The 21,917-nt window shown below is 41.2% G+C and overlaps 1 protein-coding gene across 5 annotated transcripts in view; it reads left to right on the top strand.

Annotated features, from left to right (window-relative positions):
* Nucleotides 1-21,917, top strand: part of cep170ba (centrosomal protein 170Ba) — a 36,990-nt gene that overhangs the window by 3,949 nt on the left and 11,124 nt on the right. For 3 of the 5 annotated variants that reach the window (XM_047344897.1, XM_047344899.1, XM_047344896.1), the window contains exons 3-11: nt 3,636-3,725; nt 7,249-7,327; nt 9,045-9,103; nt 9,349-9,490; nt 12,336-12,464; nt 19,351-19,845; nt 19,926-20,812; nt 20,987-21,148; nt 21,720-21,858. In XM_047344897.1, the coding sequence (XP_047200853.1) occupies nt 3,636-3,725; nt 7,249-7,327; nt 9,045-9,103; nt 9,349-9,490; nt 12,336-12,464; nt 19,351-19,845; nt 19,926-20,812; nt 20,987-21,148; nt 21,720-21,858 (2,182 nt within the window). The remainder of the gene's footprint in view (nt 1-3,635; nt 3,726-7,248; nt 7,328-9,044; nt 9,104-9,348; nt 9,491-12,335; nt 12,465-19,350; nt 19,846-19,925; nt 20,813-20,986; nt 21,149-21,719; nt 21,859-21,917) is intronic. The other 2 variants (XM_047344898.1, XM_047344900.1) reach the window with 2 other exon arrangements.

The raw sequence follows: 21,917 nt of genomic DNA on the forward strand, positions 1-21,917 counted from the left end.
GTAAAGTTGAAGACAAATGAGGTTATTATAGCAGTTCAGTTTTACCACACCTGAGCTTGCTCTCAGGCGTTACAACAACACAGCAAAACGCACACTGTTGGGAAGCACAGCGGCTTTCAGATATCCAACACTAGTAAAAGTTTCAATAAAATGTTGCATGCACACACAGTTTAGAGCACATCAGACTGTAAATGGCGACTCTAAATCACACTAAAACCCTACTCTATCCTGCCCACGCTATTTCTAATAAAGAAATAAAAATAAAAGGATGGATTTTACTTGATGTCTCCTCTGAGCAGAGGGAGAGAGAGAAAGGGGTTGTAGAGTTTTACGTGTCTGCCGATACTCAGCAAAGCAGTCCGTTTTTCGTCCTTTGTGGCCTCCTTGGCAGAAAGGTGAAAAAATATGACGGACCGTCACTAGTCGACTGGAACAAAAAAAACAAGGAGGAAAAATTGCGTCTCCTTGAAAACTCTGTGTTTTTTTGGTTACGTGTTAAACCCACGTCTTCGATCGGTAAAGTTGAAAACTTACAAGCCTTCTTATTACTGTAAGCTTAATTCGCTTAGTTTTCTTGTTGGCCAACGGGGAGAATGAATGAAAGTCCACGTGGGATTTCTTCTTCAGAGTGATGCTCCAGTTGCGAGGTAACCGCGTCTTGGTCACAAGCTGAAAGCACCCCCTTAAAGGGCCACCTTCCTATATAGTCTCCTGTGACGTCAGACTTGGGACGCCCCGTCATATCAGCCGCAGGGACTGCTGGGATTTGTAGTAGCGGACTATACTGGGATACAAAATGGCCGATGATGCCGGAAGACCTGGTGGTGTCCAGCAACGTGCAAATGGTCCAATATTCAGCAAACAAGTGGTCCAACACTAACATGACTCATCGGATCAGTTGTTCCCAGTGAAGGCTTGTTATACAATAGTTTATGTAAACATTGCCGATGGTCCATTTGACAAGAGGGTTAATTAAGCAAATTAATTTGCCAGTCAGTCAAAGGGTTTGCTTTTTCTGTGACAGAGAGGCCCAGGATGCCTCTCCCTCACAGAAAAGGACTCACCCTGTCAGACCAATGTGTTCAGTCTGTGTAAAATTAAAGGTGGCAAGTCTTTACCCTGTTGAGTGGCTCAATGTGACAGTAGAGTTTGATAGATAAGGACAAACTTTAGGTTAATGTGGTACATTATCTAACGCTTGTTTGCCTAAGCGTGATCTTTAGCAGTTCGCCTCTAAACTGCAAGTTGAAAACAATTACTTGTACATGCACTCACCGGCCACTTTATTAGGTACACCTGTCCAGCTGCTTGTTAATGCAAATTTCTAATCAGCCAATCACATGGCAGCAACTCAATGCATTTAGGCATGTAGACATGGTCAAGATGATCTGCTGCAGTTCAAACTGAGCATCACAATGGGGAAGAAAGTTGATTTAAGTGACTTTGAACATGGCATGTTTGTTGGTGCCAGACGGACTGGTCTGAGTATTTCAGAAACTGCTGATCTGCTGGGATTTTCATGCACTACCTTCTCTAGGGTTTACAGAGAATGGTCCAAAAAAGAGAAAATATGCAGTGAGCTGCAGTTCTGTGGGCACAAATGCCTTGTTGATGCCAGAGATCGGAGGAGAATGGCCAGACTGGTTGGAGCTGATAGAAAGGCAACAGTAACTCAAATAACCACTCGTTACAACCAAGGCATGCAGAAGAGCATCTCTGAACGCACAACACGTCGAATCTTGAGGCTGATGGGCTACAGCAGCAGAAGACCACATCAAAGTGCCACTCCTGTCAGCTAAGAACAGGAAACTGAGGCTACAATTCACACAGGCTCACCAAAATTGGACAATAGAAGATTGGAAAAACGTTGTCTGGTCTCGATTTCTGCTGCGACGTTAGGATGGTAGGGTCAGAATTTGGCGTCAACAACATGAAAGCATGGATCCATCCTGCCTTGTATCAACGGTTCAGGCTGGTGGTGTAATGGTGTGGGGGATATTTCCTTGGCACACTTTGGACCCCTTAGTACCAGCTGAGCATAGTGTCAACGCCACAGCCTACCTGAGTATTGTTGCTGATCATGTCCATCCCTTTATGACCACAGTGTACCCATCTTCTGATGGTTACTTCCAGCAGGATAACGCGCCATGTCATAAAGCATGAACCATCTCAGACTGGTTTCTTGAACATGACGACGAGTTCACATTTTTTTAAAGTTACATATAGAAGCTATGAAGCTTGAGAGTGCAGGAAAGTCTCCCAGTATTTTCAGTCACATATTTTTTTTGTGACAGACCAACACAAAATGGTGCAAATGTTTTCATGACAGCACCACTGCTGTGTGTTTATCAGGTGTCTACCAGCTTTGCACCTTTCTGTCTAGAGACAGAAGGCTTTGCTCATTTTTCTTTGCAAATATGCTCAAGCTCGCTCAGATTTGATAGAGAGCATCTGTGAGAATTAGTTTTCAAGTTTTGCCACAGGTTCTCAATTGGATTTAGATCTTGGCTTTAACTGGGCCATTTTAATACCTGAATGTGCTTTGATCCAGACCATTTAATTGTAGCTCTGGTTGTATGTTTAGGATCGTTCTCCTGCTGTAAGGTGAACCTCAGCCCAAGTCTCAGGTCTTTTACAGCTTCCAACAGGTTTACCTTTCAGGATCGCCCTGATCCATCTTCCTATCAACTTTAACCAGGTGCCTTCTAACTGCTGGAAAATAGCATCCCCACAGCATGATGTTGCCACTACCATGGGGTTGGTGATGTGGAGTGTTAGTTTTCCACCCCTCTTTACATTTTGCATGTAGACCAGACAGTTAAAGGTCAGTCAACGATGGCTTAATTCTTGCCTCTTAAATTAAAGCTAGGTTTGTAAAGTGCATGACTAATGTCCTTGTCCTTTGACCTCTTAAGATGTGGATCTATCTCTGAGCTGCTTAGTTAATTTAGCGCTGAACATTTAACTTTAACATCCACATTTAGTTTTGAGCTAAATCTCGCCAAAATAAGCAAGACAATGAAATCCATTTCATCTGTATAACAGGAGATGTTTTACGAAAATCTGTCTAAATCATTGTGTGTTATTGTCTAGCTTGGAGGTTTGTCCACATTGGCCAATTTGCAGTCCTGTACCATCATTTATGCTGACTTTCCAGTTGTGCGCTTACAGTATAAACTACAGTATCCATGATTTCAGAGCACAAAACAGGTTTCTACTTCATGTGAGTCAGTTTTAAACAAGTCTAGAGAGGGTTGCTGGGCTTCTTGATTGTGTTTATCCCATTTCTTTGCATTCTAACTTACATAAAATAATCTCGGGACAAACTTTGATCGCAAACGTTTTTTTATCCGAAGTGTTCCTGTGTCCATACTGGGATCTTATTTAATAACGTTTTTATTTGTTTCAATGCACTGCTGACTGTCAGAGGCCACTACATTCAGTACTGGGTTTCAACTTTTTTTTACTTGAAGATAGAGATTTCTTTTTGAAATTCTTGAATCATTAATTGAATAAAAACAGTTTTATGATTGAATATGTCGTGTTTGGACCGTTTTTAATTTAAAAATGAGCTTTACACAGTTTTGAAACTGCTTTTATTTAAATTGTACTTGTTTCTTGCTTTTGTCATGCAGTCTCGCAGTGTGGACAAGCAGCATGCTGTGATCAACTATGACCCAAACAAAGATGAGCACATGGTGAAGGACCTGGGCAGCTTGAATGGGGTGAGTTACTCCATCCTAAGCACCATGGATGCCTCGGACGGTTGTGAAAACCAGAAGCCTGGCTTCTCCTGGAGCCAGGCTCCATTGTTTGTAACGCTGTGACCTTCTCCCATTACTGCTGTGTTGATACTTCACTGCACCATTATCCCACTGAGATCTAGAGTTGGGCACTGAGAGAAACTGGTCATTGTTTTCACTGAGTGTTTCTGTGATCCTAGTAACTGTAGCCAAAACGAATCAGAGCAGAACAGTGTGGACACCGGTAACTGAAGTCCGGCAAGGATTACCTTCATTTAGTCACGGAACAAGATCTGCTCTTTGTGTGCCATGTTTTACTTGTTCCTCTAAATTTGGTGATCTGAACAGAAACACTGGAATCCAGAAGAAAAACCAACAGTCAGTGGTGTGTTTATTTCTACCTCACCAGTGTTGCAGCTGCTGTTGCATAATATAATCCCATCTGCTGGTGGATTAGTTTTAGTTAGAACAAACACTTTCAGGACTAGATTGCATGGAACCAGGAATTAGCCTGTTTATCCATGAGTTGCCACATGTGGGTAATTACTAGTTTGTGTATAATATGTATACAGGTCCTTCTCAAAAAATTAGCATATTGTGATAAAGTTCATTATTTTCTATAATGTCATGATGAAAATTTAACATTCATATATTTTAGATTCATTGCACACTAACTGAAATATTTCAGGTCTTTTATTGTCTTAATACGGATGATTTTGGCATACAGCTCATGAAAACCCAAAATTCCTATCTCACAAAATTAGCATATTTCATCCGACCAAAATAAGAAAAGTGTTTTTAATACAAAAAACGTCAACCTTCAAATAATCATGTACAGTTATGCACTCAATACTTGGTCGGGAATCCTTTGGCAGAAATGACTGCTTCAATGCGGCGTGGCATGGAGGCAATCAGCCTGTGGCACTGCTGAGGTCTTATGGAGGCCCAGGATGCTTCGATAGCGGCCTTTAGCTCATCCAGAGTGTTGGGTCTTGAGTCTCTCAACGTTCTCTTCACAATATCCCACAGATTCTCTATGGGGTTCAGGTCAGGAGAGTTGGCAGGCCAATTGAGCACAGTGATACCATGGTCAGTAAACCATTTACCAGTGGTTTTGGCACTGTGAGCAGGTGCCAGGTCGTGCTGAAAAATGAAATCTTCATCTCCATAAAGCTTTTCAGCAGATGGAAGCATGAAGTGCTCCAAAATCTCCTGATAGCTAGCTGCATTGACCCTGCCCTTGATAAAACACAGTGGACCAACACCAGCAGCTGACACGGCACCCCAGACCATCACTGACTGTGGGTACTTGACACTGGACTTCTAGCATTTTGGCATTTCCTTCTCCCCAGTCTTCCTCCAGACTCTGGCACCTTGATTTCCGAATGACATGCAGAATTTGCTTTCATCCGAAAAAAGTACTTTGGACCACTGAGCAACAGTCCAGTGCTGCTTCTCTGTAGCCCAGGTCAGGCGCTTCTGCCGCTGTTTCTGGTTCAAAAGTGGCTTGACCTGGGGAATGCGGCACCTGTAGCCCATTTCCTGCACACGCCTGTGCACGGTGGCTCTGGATGTTTCTACTCCAGACTCAGTCCACTGCTTCCTCAGGTCCCCCAATGTCTGGAATCGGCCCTTCTCCACAATCTTCCTCAGGGTCCGGTCACTTCTTCTCGTTGTGCAGCGTTTTCTGCCACACTTTTTCCTTCCCACAGACTTCCCACTGAGGTGCCTTGATACAGCACTCTGGGAACAGCCTATTCGTTCAGAAATTTCTTTCTGTGTCTTACCCTCTTGCTTGAGGGTGTCAATAGTGGCCTTCTGGACAGCAGTCAGGTCAGCAGTCTTACCCATGATTGGGGTTTTGAGTGATGAACCAGGCTGGGAGTTTTAAAGGCCTCAGGAATCTTTTGCAGGTGTTTAGAGTTAACTCGTTGATTCAGATGATTAGGTTCATAGCTCGTTTAGAGACCCTTTTAATGATATGCTAATTTTGTGAGATAGGAATTTTGGGTTTTCATGAGCTGTATGCCAAAATCATCCATATTAAGACAATAAAAGACCTGAAATATTTCAGTTAGTGTGCAATGAATCTAAAATATATGAATGTTAAATTTTCATCATGACATTATGGAAAATAATGAACTTTATCACAATATGCTAATTTTTTGAGAAGGACCTGTAACTATAATAAAGTTGTTCATAACAGAAAAGTGAAACAAAAGTGATACATTTTTTAAAACATTTTTGATGAATTAAAAACAGGAAATGTGGCGACCCCTCTGTGTCAATATTCTGTACTGTAGAAGAGGCAGCTGAATAATGGAGCAAGTGGCAGAAATTGCTCCATTTTAGTCCCACCTTTCTTCACCTCTCAGGTGCTTCAGTCCAATTAACCTCATGCATAAGATACCCGCTTCTCTTACAAACTGTAAATCAAGTAAGGTACAACAGCAAATGTGCACGGACTTGAAACATTCAGGTTAGAGCTGGGCCAATGGTGCTAAAGCAACATGAGATCACACGCAGCTAATCCTAATTGTACACTCTTTAAAGAAGCTTATTAAATGAGCAAATATCCAAAACAGCATAAACTTGCATAAAGACAAAAATAATATTTTATCAAGGATCGAACTCTGGATCTCCCGCACCAAGAAAGGGCGTCCTGTCCTTTTAAGCCATTGACAAAACCGATTAGTTCTATTTATTTCCCCACTTTCCTCCCCAGTTTTATAATATGTCACATAATCAGGTGGCCATGCTTTGTAGAACCACTTATCGACGCGTTTGCAGTTACAAACTATCAGCTTTGCACATTTAAGGATAGAAATGTTTCCCTCCTCGGGTCAGTTTAATAGAGAGCATCTGTGAACTTAAATTGTCGAAGTCTTGCCTCAGACTAATAATTAGATTTAGTTCTTTACTTTGACTGGTCCTTTCTAAAACATGAAAATGATTAGATTTAAACGATTGTAGCTCTGGTTGTATGTTTAGGGTTGTTGTCATGCTGAAAGGTGGACCTCCTCCCCATTTTGCAGCATGTGGCTTTGTATTTCACTCCATCCATCTTGCAAACAATTCCTCCATCACCACAGCATGATGCTCCCACCACCATGTTTCATTGTAAGAATGGTGCGTTCAGGGTGATGCATTGTTAGTTTTCTGCCACATCGTTTTTGTATGTAGGCCACAAAAGTGGACTCTATTTAGGGCTTTTTCTTGTGGCAATTGTTTGCAGTGGATATTTTTTTTGTGATATCCCTTTTAAGGGTGCTAAATACATGTACAATTCATACTTTTCAGATTTTTCTGTTGGAGTTTTGAAATCTGTATAATTTTCGTTCTACTTCATATTTATGTGTTACTCTTTCTTGGTTTATCACATTAAATCCCAACAAAAGTTATTAAAGTCTATGGTTGGAATGGCATGAAATGTGGAAAGTTGGAGAGATCATTTTTCATGATCTTTTTTGCAAGCGCTGTAAAATGGCTTGATCTTGTGTTGCAGACATTTGTGAATGACCTGAGGATCCCGGACCAGGAATACATCTACCTGAAGCTGTCGGACGTCATTCGTTTCGGTTATGATATCCTTTTCATTCATCTCACTCATAGGTGGCTCAGACTCTGCTGCTCTTGGCTTAATTCTGACTGGGTGTGCCTTATAACTATTAGACAATCTTTCTCCTCTTTAGCTGCTAGAGTTTGATTTTAGGATTCGCTGCACATGCTGGTATGAGCAAATATATTTTCCAATCAGGAGTTTTAGATTATGGCCAAAAGTCTAAGTGCCCTTTGACCCTCAGAGCAGGAAAGTCATGAGTGGGTAAATTTAGCTGAGAAAAACGAAGGAACGCTTGCATTTAGATATGTTTGTCAATGAAATTCAGAACACAGTATATGACCTTGCATGTTTCAGGTGTTTCTCAATAATAAGCTAGAATGAACAGCTCCAGTTAATTATTATAATCCAGTCAGGGCTGCCAAAACCAATCAATGTCATCTATGAAATCGACTATTATATTTTGCCAACATCAATATTTTAGTATGGTCTTTTTTTTTTTTTTTCATTAGCTTTAATTATTTATTTTTTTTCATAAAAGTTGCAGCTGTTTCTCAACAAAGCGCTGGCTGCTGTTTGGCAGTGGGTCGCATGTTCCATTCATGGGATATTTTCTGTTTTTGAGCCATTTTTATTGCAAATTTTAAAATCACAAACCAGCCTGTTTGGCACAAACAACCATGTCGTTTTCCATGTCAAGTCTCTTAAATCTCCTTACTTACGTCCCCGTTCTAATGCTCCTGTTTTAACTTCGGCGAGTCATCTTCACCACATCTAGACATCTATATCATTGAGTGGCTTCCATGTGATTTTTATGTATATGTTTTTATTTTGGGAGGACTTTTCCAGAATAATCGAAAAAAGTATCTGGTTTAATAATAATGACAATGATGATGACATGATGACTAATCAGCCAATCACATGGCAGCAACTCAATGCATTTAGGCATGTAGACATGGTCAAGATGATCTGCTGCAGTTCAAACCGAGCATCAGAATGGAGAAGAAAGTTGATTTAAATGACTTTGAACGTAGTATGGTTGTTGGTGCCAGACAGGCTGGTCTCAGTATTTCAGAAACTGCTGATCTACTGGGATTTCCACGCACTATCATCTTTAGGGTTTACAGAGAATGGTCCGCAAAAGAGAAAATATCCAGTGAGCTGCAGTTCTGTGGGCGCAAATGCCTTGTTGATGCCAGAGGTCAGAGGAGAATGGCCAGACTGGTTCGAACTGATAGAAAGGCAACAGTAACTCAAATAACCACTTGTTACAACCATATATATATTTTCTTGGCACACTTTGGGCCCCTTAGTACCAATTGAACATCGTGTCAACGCCACAGCCTACCTGAGTATTGTTGCTGACCATGTCCGTCCCTTTATGACCACAGTGTACCCATCTTCTGATGGTTACTTCCAGCAGGATAACGCGCCATGTCATAAAGCACGAATCATCTCAGACTGGTTTCTTGAACATGATGACGAGTTCACTGTACTCAAATGGCCTCCACAGTCACCAGATCTGTGTACCTAATAAAGTGGCAGGTGAGTGTAAAATAGCTGGTTGTGGCCTTAAAACAAGTTCAGAGGATGGGAAAACTACACATTAGCTCACATCTTGTGAGACCAAACTACATTTGGCCACAAGTATGAAGTTTGCCTTTTGGTTGCATCTGCAATGCTTATCTAGTTTATAAACTGTTGCACAGATATAAATTTGAGTACTTTAACTTGTTCTGTACATGTCCATGTGTATATCTTGGAGAAGAGTCAACACAAGGTCCCAAAGGAAGTGCTGGATGTAAGTAATACTGAACTTCCTGTCCCTTTTCTGTCCCTTTTTATGAGTGCTCTGATGAAAATTCTGGATTTATTCACTTGGTTCTAAAAAGGTTAAAGATAAAACATTGTCGTAGTTTAAGTTGAGCAAGTTCTTGTTGGATATCCTTCCCTACGTGTAAAAGAACAGTTTACATTTGTCCTGATTGTTAGCAAGAGGTTTCTCATATCCTGCCTGCCTGTTGTCTCTCTTTGCATCATGAGAAGTACAAAAGCCAGTCCAGTGCAAAATCCATGGAAGCCAATTCGACGGAAAAACAGCAGCTCCAGAGCTCAGAAAAGAGCAAGGACCCTGTTTCCAATGTCAAACTGCAGGAAAAGGCTGAGCGTAAGGCCCAGTTACTCACAGGTAAACAACACAGCAGATATATGTTCGCAGAATCAGTTTGCTTTTAGATATGAGCATTTAAACCCATGTGTTATTGCTTCAGTAGAACAGTTCTATCTTATATGGATTTGAATATCCTGTTCTCACACAAGGAAAGAGGAAGTCTGGCGAGCCTCTGTGTGCCGATCAACTTTGGTTATAGATCCCCTGATAGAGCATTGCAGGCTTGTTTTATTAAGAGTTCCCCTGGTATGAGATTAGGGCGGCATGTGAATATAGAGGCCGAAGCGACAATTCTGTTGTCTGCAAAGGAATCGATCTTGAGATCCCGGCGCTGGCAGGATAAGTGAGGTAGGAGTTAAGGACAAGCAGTCTTATCTCTGTGAGACATGCCTGAATGCTAACAAGAAGTGGGGAGCCAATAGAGATGATGCTTTCTTCGTGTTGTGGACGACCTGCAGGTTTATGCCTATATTTAAAATATCTCACGTTCTGCTCTTAGATTTACTAATTTAATCCACTTTTACAGTGAAGGCATCAATGGAACAGTGATACAAATGTCTGCTCAGTGGAAGCACATTGTGAATAAAACTCATTCACACTGACTAAAATATTGCAGTTGCGGTTTATTTAGCAGCACAGAGCTTTCTGCTCCATAATTCGCCCTCTGACTCTGATGGGAAAAACTTCCACTAATGTTTAAAATAGGACTTTTTCTACTGTAGCCTCATGCTCCTGAATGGAACTGCAGCAGTTTTTGTGCGTTTGGTTGGATTGATTATAGCCAACACAGTGACTTCAGTCACAGTCATTGCAAACTCTATGAATGTTTTCACCATTGCCATGTTTGTTGGTCTCTATGCAGTGACAGACTGCAGTTAAAGCAGCTGTGTACTTTGCTGTTGTGAGCTAGCTCTCCAAATATAGATAACCAAACCAACCTTCGAGGCCTTTCTCTGTGTACTGCCACAACTAGATAAGGATGATGTTTTACTGCCTGCCTGAGAAACTAAAGCTAAAGTTGCAGCAGTAATTTAAACCTACCTTTGTTCATAAGCAGTTTGTTTGCATGGAAGCGTATTTAGAGAAGCCTCTTCAGTATGAAACCCGCTTTTCATATCTCTGTTGACTTTATGCAAACACATTCTCTTCAGATGAAGTTACCCTACATCCCAACAACTTTTGCCCTACTCTGGATTGAAGGTGTTAATCTGGCTTTCTTGACTACTAAAAGAGCAATTTCATTTTCTCTTCAGCATGCTCGTACTCCTGTTTCCTTGCAGGATGTGGAGGGGATCCAAACCTTGCAGGGCTTGACACTCCAGCTCTACACTGTTAGTGGTTCAGTCAAGCCTGCTTTACCTCATAATGGTCTGGGGCAGTTTATGGTTTGAGAGAGAGTTTAAAATTTCCTAAGCATGCTCCGATGAAACACATTTTAGGGAAACATTGTTTACAAAAATTAATGTGCAATACTTTTTAGGTATTTGTTCATATTGTTACTACTGTACACAACAAACACAGAAAAGAAAGTGAGGTTTAAGGCTATGTGTCCTTTTCAGGGTACTGATGCTCTCTGTAGAAGTAGGTGTTTTAGGTATTTTCCAAGTCTAGATAAGTATAGAGAACAAAAATAGAGTACAGATATTTTTTCCAGACTTTATTGCCTGTCCAATGATATAAAATATATGCCTGCATCCATCCAATCATCTGACTATCTTTGCCCATCCGTCTGTCTGTTCTTTTATCCATCCATCCATCCATCCAGCTGTTTGTCTCTTCCATCTGCCATTCTGTCCATTTGTCCACCCATCTGTCCGTCCGTCTATCCGTATAAGTCCGTTTGTGTTTCCTTCCTCCCTGTCCGCTCTCTGATTTTTGTAGGTTCTTTATTTAGAGTGTGGCCACTGTAGAAATATTTTTGCCAAGAATTCATGGGGAAGTTTTGTATAAATACTTTTTAAAAAGTGGTGTGAAAAGAACTGAGATCTCTGGAAATTTGAGTCCAAGAAAGTACGGATATGCACATGAAAAATATATTTGCTTTATGTTTGATAGGTGTTTAAAGATGTGCTTTTTTCATGAATTCTTTAACAACCATAGCATAACTCAGCAGAGGGCACCTCTCTGTGCTTGTGAATGTTTTCCTGAGCTAAAGTGAGAGGATTGAGTAAGTGGAAAGGAATTGGTAACATGCCCCTGTTCTTCTCTTGTCACTGTGTTTGCGTCTTATTGCATGTGTCCAAGGCAACAGTGGTAAAGTGTTTCTGAAGCCTGTGTTTGTGGAACCATATTAAGGCCCCCAAACAGCTTGTTTTGTCTTATTTATCAAGCAGAAAAGCCGTTAGATTATTGAATTAATTCATTAATGGCTTGCTGGAATGTGAGTGGCACCATGCCAGCATATATGGCTAGTCTGACTAAAGCAGAGCAGGAAAACTCTTCTTTGTATTGCAGTTGTAGGAGGAGTATACACTGCAGATATTGGTGTCTGTGTCTGCAAGAGGCCTTAATATACCTTGTTTTGTATCCTGTATAGTATTGTTTTTTTTCATTGAAGATTATGATTTACTACTTTGTCATCTCATGAGATGGATTAAATTCGGTGGTTTGCATGATTACAGCTGGTAAAACCATTTAACCCCTCCAAGTCAAGAGAATGTGTAACAAAACTTAAATGCTCCAGGAAACTGAGTTCAACAGGTTCTTGTTGCATTTCAAAACAGAGGCAGTTTAGTTTTTTGTTTTCTCTCACATTAAAAGGGAACCCCTATTTTCCCCTATTCTCCTGTCTACCTTTTCTTTGCCTGAGTACATGATATGCTTGATGTTTTTATTTTTCCTAAATTTCATGTTCGTCTGCTAGCTCCCACAGATTCTCCAAAATCCAAGCCTACTCCTCTGTACGGTCAACCATCCTGGTGGGGTGAAGATGAGGAGCAAGATAGCACAAAGCAGAACAGAGGTGGAAAAATGCCAGAGGATGACACTTCAGGTCAGATAATGCATTTTATGTTTGTACAGTGGACGTAGAACTGTACACACCACTGTTTAAATACCAGTTGTTTTGGCAAAGTAAAACATGATTCTATGATATAGCATATGTTCAGTCGAATTCAACAGAAAAATAAACTAATATATGAGGGGAAAAAAAAATAAAAGATGATTTAAGAAGCACAATAATGTAGCTGCCAAAGGGGTGCACCTGGTCCACCAGGTTTTAATGTGGTTATTGTGTTCTTTTGGAGAAACACTGTGTTATTTTGTGCCAAATATGCCTTTTTGGAATTGTGGTTCAAAGCTTAAGCTTGGTTTCGTCAGATCATACCAGTTTCCCACAGGGTTTAGGGAGATTTTAGCCAGACATAGATGTTTTCAGTATAAGGAATGACTTCTTAGTCCAGAACCATTAAGAATACTAGACTCGAAGCTCTAGCAGCTCCGTCAGTGTTGCTGTTGGCCTTTCTGTGGCCTCTCTGGTGTTTTAATTAATTGTGGAAGAAATATCCCGCTCTTTTTGTCCAAGTACTGATAATAAGTTTAATCATATTCTCTATAGTCGAGGGTAGGTATAAATTCAAGAAGACTGAATGCTAAAATTGCAGCCGTTTTATTTATAACATTTTATTGCTGATGGTATCTCCTAAAAAATAACTTTTCAGGGAATGTGACGATATTTCTTTTTTTTTTTTTTTTTTTTTAGTTGAATTAGGTTAAATGTCTCATTTAAGGTAGAAACAATTTGTGCTGCCACAGTTTTACATCACAACCTGATATTTTCAGTTTATGCACACTTTTGAGATCCGCTATATATACTGTATTCCCACAGCTGTGAGCTAGCTCCTAACCTGTAATGACGGGAGTTTTTAGCTTTGCTATGTGATGCTCTGTGCCTGTCATGGACAGATTGATGGTTTTAAGCCTCAAGCAGGTTGCTGACTGACAGTTTGGGAGGGTTTGCCACACCAATGGGCACCGACCGCCTGCTGGCCTCGTGATGGATTATGGCCCTTTAATCTGCAGAAGGGGCCAGGAAGGGTCATTATTTCCCTTGTGCCGCCCAGAGTAAAATGGATTACAGCTCAGCTTCCCCACTGTGGACTCTGAGCTCCTGAAGTGATATTTGGCAACATCCAGCAAGGAAATAAGACCAACTGGTTGATGTTTTCTCACATTAACAGCTGGAACATCTGGCATTTGATTCATTGTTTAACAGTTACATGGCAATTACATTGTTTGGTTTAGGTTGAATTATAAGTTAAAGGTTTCTTGTCTTTTATTTAGAGACCAGACTTCTGTGACTTTTGTAAAGCTTTGATCTTTCAAGTTCAGCCGATTTGGATTTCTCTTAAAATATAATCAACAGCTTTAATAAAAGCTTTCAAAATATGAATTGCTAATCTTCCTGCCATGAGAAGTCAATCATTATTAATATTTGGAACTGCGCCAAAACGCGCAGCCGGCCTATTTTTCCCTATTAGGCTTGGATTGGTGCGCTGTTGTTCAGGTTCTAACAAATCTGAATTATTTGTTACTGTTTATGCAATCTGTTAAGGTAAGGAATATGATTGGAATATTTTACAAGACTGGATATGTATGTAAAAATAAAATTGAGTGTAAAAAAAAAAAGTTTAAAGACTTTTTTTTTTATTATTTACTATCGGAGTTGCTAAAAAAATGTTTTTTTTAATGTTGATTTCTGTTTAGATGTAGAAAACATGTACACTAATTTCAATGAAAGGTTCCATTTAACTTTTTTCTCACATTTAGATCCTTTTATTGCTAAAACTTAAACTGGACCAAATGCCAAACAAATTTTTGTATTTCCTGGTTATACCATGTGATTTAGATGATCTGTTTTTAATCTACAATAATCTACCTCATATTTTAAGTGAAAGTATTGTGATGCAAGATCGTCCAGATGCCCGAAAAAAGTGAAACAGTCAGAAACGGAGAGTTGGAAAATGAGTCGGCTATATCAGAATAAAGAATTTCCCCCATTTTTGGTCAGCACCTGAAACCTAAAAAACAAATCGATGTTTGCTGGGAAAAGCCTGTTTGTTGCATCTCTACAAACAGTGTTTTACTATTTTGTTAAAACAAAGTTAAATGATTGCCGAGATGGCTTAAACAGTTTAAAGCAACTCATATTTGTGAGTGAGATTAGTAACTGTGTCCGTCTCCATGTGTATTCCCTAGAGAATTTAGACCCTTACCTGAACTTGGTAAATGTTTGCAAATCAAGGATGTGTCATGGCAGAGTTTGAAAGCTTGAAACAATAAAACAGCAATTTGCTGGTATCCTGACCCCTTTCTGGTATCTGCTGACCTCTACTCCAGGTCTACTCCAGCTTCGACCAACTGAACGCTAGAGAAGCCCGAAAGCCAAGTTTAAAAAAAATCTAGGCTTTTTTTTTTTTTTTTTTTAAGGGAACACTTGTTCCCTGAAAGGCAAGTTAGAGTATTTGTTTTTGTAATATTTCGTTCTGCCACTAGAGGCGCTGGAGTAAAGCCACAGGCGTCCAAGAACTGGCTATAATAAGCATGCAAGACTTAAAATATGAATCCTTAAATTATTTATATATGTGTTTCTATTTATATTTTACTGACAACAGCTCCATAAAACCCATTGGGAAAATAACCTGTTTTTGTTGGCCCAATTAACATGGGGGGAAAAACAAAATCTTGGTTTATATTTCTAGTTTTTTTTTTATCTTAAGCACTAAAAGACAAGTGAAAAAAATATTTTGTTGTCTCATTTCTCTAAGTGCGTATTTTTGTAATGCCCTTTTCTGTCCATAAAAGGGTGGCGCAAGCAGCTACGCTGAAGGTGAGTGCAGGAAGTTATATTTTGTTAATAGTACTATAAGTCTGGCTCTAAAAAGTGTTTTGAGATGTTTTTGGACTAGAAGTTGGATCTTAAAAAGCCATATACGAAGTCAGTCCTTCAAAAATGAGCCTGCTTTTAAATTTACTAGGGTGGTTTGGAAGACGCATAGGCTCAACAAACAGGAGCACATCAGATGGGAGGCCTCAGCGATGGTTGGAGCTCTCTTAGCCTGCGGAGTGCAGCCTGATCTCGAGAGGTCATTTTACCTCTACCTGTTTGATGTTAATAGTTAGTCTATGGGAAAGATGAGGATTTGTGATTGATAATTACAGATTATCGAATTGATATGCATGTTGTTGTCGTGCAACTCTTATTTTGAGGGACACTGTCTCTTCTATCAGGAAGTCACATGTCTGTTTGATTAGCTTGACTCTCATGTAACTATCACTCTCAAGGCGTACATGAAAACACAGCTTGAGCCTGAGACTCTGAATGACTTAGTGTGCTATGGTTAAACAGAGCAGCAAGCACAGTAATGTATTGAACTGTTTTGTGTTTATGAAAGTTTAGCCTCTCCACTTTACTGTCTCCTCATCTTCTTTCAAAGTTTAACCTTTGTTAGGTTGATTTTATGGTGAATAATGTATTGTTTTTGTAAACTTTTTTTAAATAAATGACATTGTTGCTATAATGCTATAAACATTATTTCTATGTGCATTTGTACCCACAATGCCAAAACAAAGTTGGGGTATTCGGCTTTCGGGATGAAATTTCAGGATGAACCTAAAATGCACCATAACCTTTACAGTTGACCTCTAAACTTTTGAATACACGTCCAACAGTTCAGTGCTTCAGTACTTTTTGCACAATATTCCTGTTCTGTAACAAGCAGATTAACAGCAAAATTCACAATGGGTGTTTGATCTATGAATCGACCAATAAATTTACGAGTTCAATCAGCATTGACAGCTAACAATTGATCCACAGTACGTCGCCAGTGAGTAGTACAATGACAAGCCCATACTACTTGAATAACATCATTAATCCAGTCATTGTGGGCCTGCATGAGCAATACGGGCCTAATTTCATCTTCATGAACGACAATGCTCCAGCTCATCAAGGTCGCATCATTAGGGAACGGATGATGGAGACTGGGGTTCCCTAGAATGGAGTGGCCTGAACTTTCTCCAGACCTTAGGATCTGGATCTCGTTACTCTGTACCCCAGAACCTGAAAGACCTGAGGGCCACCCTCCATGAAGAGGGGTGCCATACCTCCAGCAGACAATAAGTAGACTTGTGAACAGCATGAGACGTCTTTGTCAGGCTTTAATTAATGCTCGGGGTCACATGACACATTACCAAGAAACTGATGTTTTCTGTTGTGGTTTACCCACCACTGTTGTTTGCTTTTGTTTCAATAATTTCAGATGAGGAAATCATTGCATGCTTCTACTTAAATGCCCTACTTTCATGATTTAATATCATTGTAGTGTAAATGATAAATGGACTGAATTTATATAGCGCCTTTCCAGTCATACAGGCCGCTCAAAGCGCTTTACGCTAGAGCCACATTCACCCAATCGCACTCACTAACGCTCACACATTCATACACCGATACGCAGATCAGTAGGCAACTTGAGGTTAAGTGCCTTGCCCAGGGGCACATCAACATACAGCAGGAGGAAGCTGGAGTCGAACCCACAACCTTCCGATTGCAAGACGACTACTCTTCCTACTGAGCCAGTCGCCTAAAGTGTGAAGTTCATAAGTTTCACCTGAAAGCCAAATGCCCTTAACTTTTAGAGAGTTGTGTGTGTGCACACACACTGCTAAAAAAAACACATCCTAGATCTGAATGAATGAAATATTCTCATTGAATACTTTGCTCTGTACAAAGTTGAATGTGCTGACAACAAAATCACACAAAAATCATCAATGGAAATCAAATGTATTAATCAATGGAGGCCTGGATTTGGAGTCACACACAAAATTAAAGTGGAAAAACACACTACAGGCTGATCCAACTTTGATGTAATGTCCTTAAAACAAGTCAAAATGAGGCTCAGTATTGTGTGTGGCCTCCATGTGCCTGTATGACCTCCCCACAACGCCTGGACATGCTCCTGATGAGACGATGGATGGTCTCCTGAGGGATCTCCTCCCAGACCTGGACTAAAGCATCCACCAACTTCTGGACAGTCTGTGATGCAACGTGACGTTGCTGGATGGAGTGAAACATGAGGTTCCAGATGTGCTCAATCGGATTCTGGTCTGGGGAACGGGCGGGCCAGTCCATAGCTTCAATGTCTTCATCTTGCAGGAACTGCTGACACACTCCAGCCACATGAGGTCTAGCATTGTCCTGCATTAGGAGGAACCCAGGGTCAACCGCACCAGCATATGGTCTCACAAGGGGTCTGAGGATCTCATCTCTGTACCTAATGGCAGTCAGGCTTCCTCTGGCGAGCACATGGAGAGCCGTGCGCCTTCCAAAGAAATGCCACCCCACACCATTACTGACCCACTGCCAAACCGGTCATGCTGAAGGATGTTGCAGGCAGCAGATCGCTCTCCACGGTGTCTCCAGACTCTGTCATGTCTGTCACATGTGCTCAGTGTGAACCTGCTTTCATCTGTGAAGAGCACAGGGCACCAGTGGCGAATTTGCCAATCCTGGTGTTCTCTGGCAAATGCCAAGCGTCCTGCACGGTGTTGGGCTGTGAGCACAACCCCCATTTGTGGACGTCGGGCCCTCATACCATCCTCATGGAGTCTATTTCTAACCGTTTGTGCAGACACATGCACATTTGTGGCCTGCTGGAGGTCATTTTGCAGGGCTCTGGCAGTGCTCCTCCTGTTTCTCCTTGCACAAAGGTGGAGGTAGCGGTCCTGCTGCTGGGTTGTTGACCTCCTATGACCTCCTCCACGTCTCCTGGTGTACTGAACTGTCTCCTGGTAGCGCCTCCAGGCTCTGGACACTACGCTGACAGACACAGCAAACCTTCTTGCCACAGCTCGCATTGATGTGCCATCCTGGATGAGCTGCACTACCTGAGCCACTTGTGTGGGTTGTAGAGTCCGTCTCATGCTACCACGAGTGTGAAAGCACCACCAACATTCAAAAGTGACCAAAACATCATCCAGAAAGCATAGGTACTGAGAAGTGGTCTGTGGTCTCCACTTGCAGAACCACTCCTTTATTGAGTGTCTTGCTAATCGCCAAAGATTTCCCCCTGTTGTCTTTTCCATTTGAACAACAGAATGTGAAATTGATTGTCAATCAGTGTTGCTTCCTATGTGGACAGTTTGATTTCACAGAAGTTTGATTTACTTGGAGTTATATTGTGTTGTTTAAATCTTCCCTTTATGTTTTTTGAGCAGTGTATATTACATATTACATAAAGGATTAAATTTTCCCTGGTGATTAATTATACCCCTCTATAATTTATTGTGACAAGTTGTTTTCAAGTTTTAAAGCCTTTTGGAAGATACAGTCTTTGTCCTAGGGAAAAGCAGTCTTGGTGGGCAAATTTTCCCTTGTCCTACAAATGTCCATGATCACCCTTGTAGTTGATTCTTTGTTGCACTGGTACAACATAGCGTTGCCAACAAATGCAGTTCATGTGCCTTTATTGTATTTTATTTTACTGTTCTAAATAAGATTGTTTTAAAGTAAAATAAAATAATAAAATAAAAATGTCAAATTGATTCTTGAAAACCAGCCCCTTGACTATCCATTTGAACAAGACTGGAGGCTTTACTGCAGTGCCTCTAGTGGCAGAACGAAGTATGACAAGAACAAACACTTTGGGGAAAAAAAAGAAACCTCTCAGAGTTTTTTCTCACTTGCCTTTCAGGACTTTCGTAGAACACCGATCAGGGCCTACCAAGCTTGAAATTATTGGAAAGAAGTCAACAGACAATGTCTCAGTGCATTTCTGCACTTAATTTAGTGTTTTCCTCTCAGTTTCTCTTACTAACATAGGCAGATTTATAATTCCTGACATGTCAGTATTTACTGTTGTTTTTTTCCCCCTTTATTGTACCAGAGCCTGCCAAAGATGTACCAAGATACGAGGTCCACCGTTCTCAGTCAGACACTCAGGTCAAGTCCACATTCTCCTACCATCGTGAGCCCAGCTACTTTGAGATCCCAACAAAGGAATTCCAGCAGAAACCTGCGAAAAGTCCAGACTCACATGTTCACGAGGTGCCAACAAAGGATACCTCAGATTCCACTCAGTTCATCCCCTCCACATCCACGCCTCCTGTGGTCCAAAGCCATGCCTCCTTCACCATCGAATTTGATGAATGCACTCCAGGTAAATTGAAGATTAAAGACCATGTGACCAAGTTTGCTTTTCGCCAGCAGCATAAGCAAACCTCCCCAGAGACCCCTTCCACTCCTACAGAGGTGTTATCAGCAGAAAGCAAAGTAGCTGATTGGCTGGTCCAAAGCAACGCTAGCATGATAAGGAGAACGTCACAGGGTGAAAATATATACAGCACAAACAGTCACTCATCAGATCTGAAAATAAGGAATGGTGAGTCCTTTTATATAATCTCTGTTTAAGGTAAAATTTCATAGTTACTGTTTTGCTTAAACTTTTCTGTCTTTCTTCAGCAAACTACAACGAGAACGGCTCTTATAGTGAACCAGGGCATTCTGTATACAATGCAAATCAACCCCCACAATCCAAACTTCAAGACGTTTTGCACGGTTCCCCTAAAACCTCAGTAACCTCTCCAAGTTCAGAGTCTTCCTCTCCACCAGAATCTCAGTCTCTTTCCAGTCACAGTAAGGCGGAACCTAATCAAGCCTTTGTCATTGAGTTCTTTGACGATAACTCAAGAAAGAAGCACTCTCAGTCCTTCACCCATACTGCCACCCCACCTGAGTCCCCACACCTCCGGGTCCAGCAGGATAAAAAGAGCTCAAGCCCAAATACAGAGAGACATGTCTCATCTTCATCCTCCATTACTCCCCCAACCCAGCGTTACACTATTCCACTGAAAGGGCCTGATACTTCAGGATTTCAAAGAGCTGGCTCTCTACGAAGGGAAAAGACAGAAGACCGGCTCAGCACCAGCTTTTCCTCTCGCTCTTCATCATCTGTCACTGTAAAACCTTTTAGCAGCGTCGGTCGGAGGTCCAAAATCACAAAGGAATTTAATGCTGAATTACTTAAACAGAAAGAAAAGTTTTCTTCCAGCAGGGAAAGAAATGCTTCCAATTCCCCTAAAGCAGCTCAAAGACGGACAGCGGCTGTTACACAGTCTGAGCAGAGGCAGTCAAGCCCTCCTCCACCTGTTGGACATCTCCACCCTCAGACCTCCTCCCCTATCCATCCACCTGCTCCCCTAAAAACCACTTTCATACCTACTCAGACTGTGGAAGTCAGGAGCCCCAGAAATGAGGAGGACGACAGTCTAAGCGATGCAGGAACTTACACCATTGAAGCAGATATTCAAGATAAGGAGTTGGAAGAGGCACGGAGCAAGATTGACCAGGCAAGTGTCTTTCATGGCACAGAAAAGATCTTCATGGCTAAAATTCTCCGCATGTTGCTTGAACTGAAATATTCTCTCTTTATTGTTCGCATGCATCTTGTATTCCGCCATGTGTGAGCCTCAAACGTTTGCAGCTTTACCTTCTTCACACTTGCAATGCTTTGTTCCTGACAGGTGTTTGGTGTTGAGAGCCCAGAGCAAATGAAGCAGACTGAAGCAGAAGCATCCTCAGCATTTAGGACTGTTATTGATCAGGGCAGGGAGGAGTATAGGCGGAGTAGCTGTGATGAGGGTTTTCCAGCTCCAGAGCAGGGACAAGGTCTAAAGGGGGTAAAGGTAACCCCTTCTGCTTCTGCTGGGTTTGGAAAATTCTAATCATTTGATATAATTACATCTAATCAACATTTTAAATAGAGCGTACTGGGTAGAGATTTAGTGGCTGATTTTCGATAACTGATTTTGCTCCTCTGTCTCAACTGCTATATCAGGGAGTGTTGTCAGCGCAACCTCCAAGCGGTTAGCTATGGTGCTTTCCCTGATCAAAAAATGTCCGATTTTTAGATCCCTTCAGAGAAAGTAGAGTAAAATTGTCTGATTCCGGTCACTAGCCATTTCTCAGTGCATCTCTAAGTCTGAAATGCAATAAAGCCTTAGTTTGGCTTTTTGATCCACATTCTCCTCTAGGTGTCTCTCTCTTGATTACTTTTTCTTTGCTTAAAGCCTTTTGGGTACTTTTCTCTTATGGTATTTTTTCCCTCTATTTAAGCAGATTTTAAGAATTAAGTCCCTTGTTTTTGTAGCCGGTGTACTACGTATCTAACAGATTACTCTCTTCTAGTCTCTGCTATTTTAACTGCGAACATTGCAGTTTTTAAAGATGTTGAATAAGTTGTGTGTTTTTACACAGGTTCAGCCAGCAGGTGCCTTGGTACAGGGGGCGCCTAAGTGGATGTCTTGCTGGGCCAGTTTGGCGGACAGCTACACAGAGTCTGGGCCTTCGTCTGGCCTCTTTGACATGCCTTCCCAGATGGAGCCGTCAGGAGGGGGTAAGCCACCTGAAGAGATATTAGTCTATTTGAAATGATAATGTGACACACTGATGAAT

Source organism: Girardinichthys multiradiatus, chromosome 19, assembly GCF_021462225.1.
Source record: "Girardinichthys multiradiatus isolate DD_20200921_A chromosome 19, DD_fGirMul_XY1, whole genome shotgun sequence".
Taxonomy (NCBI): domain Eukaryota; kingdom Metazoa; phylum Chordata; class Actinopteri; order Cyprinodontiformes; family Goodeidae; genus Girardinichthys; species Girardinichthys multiradiatus.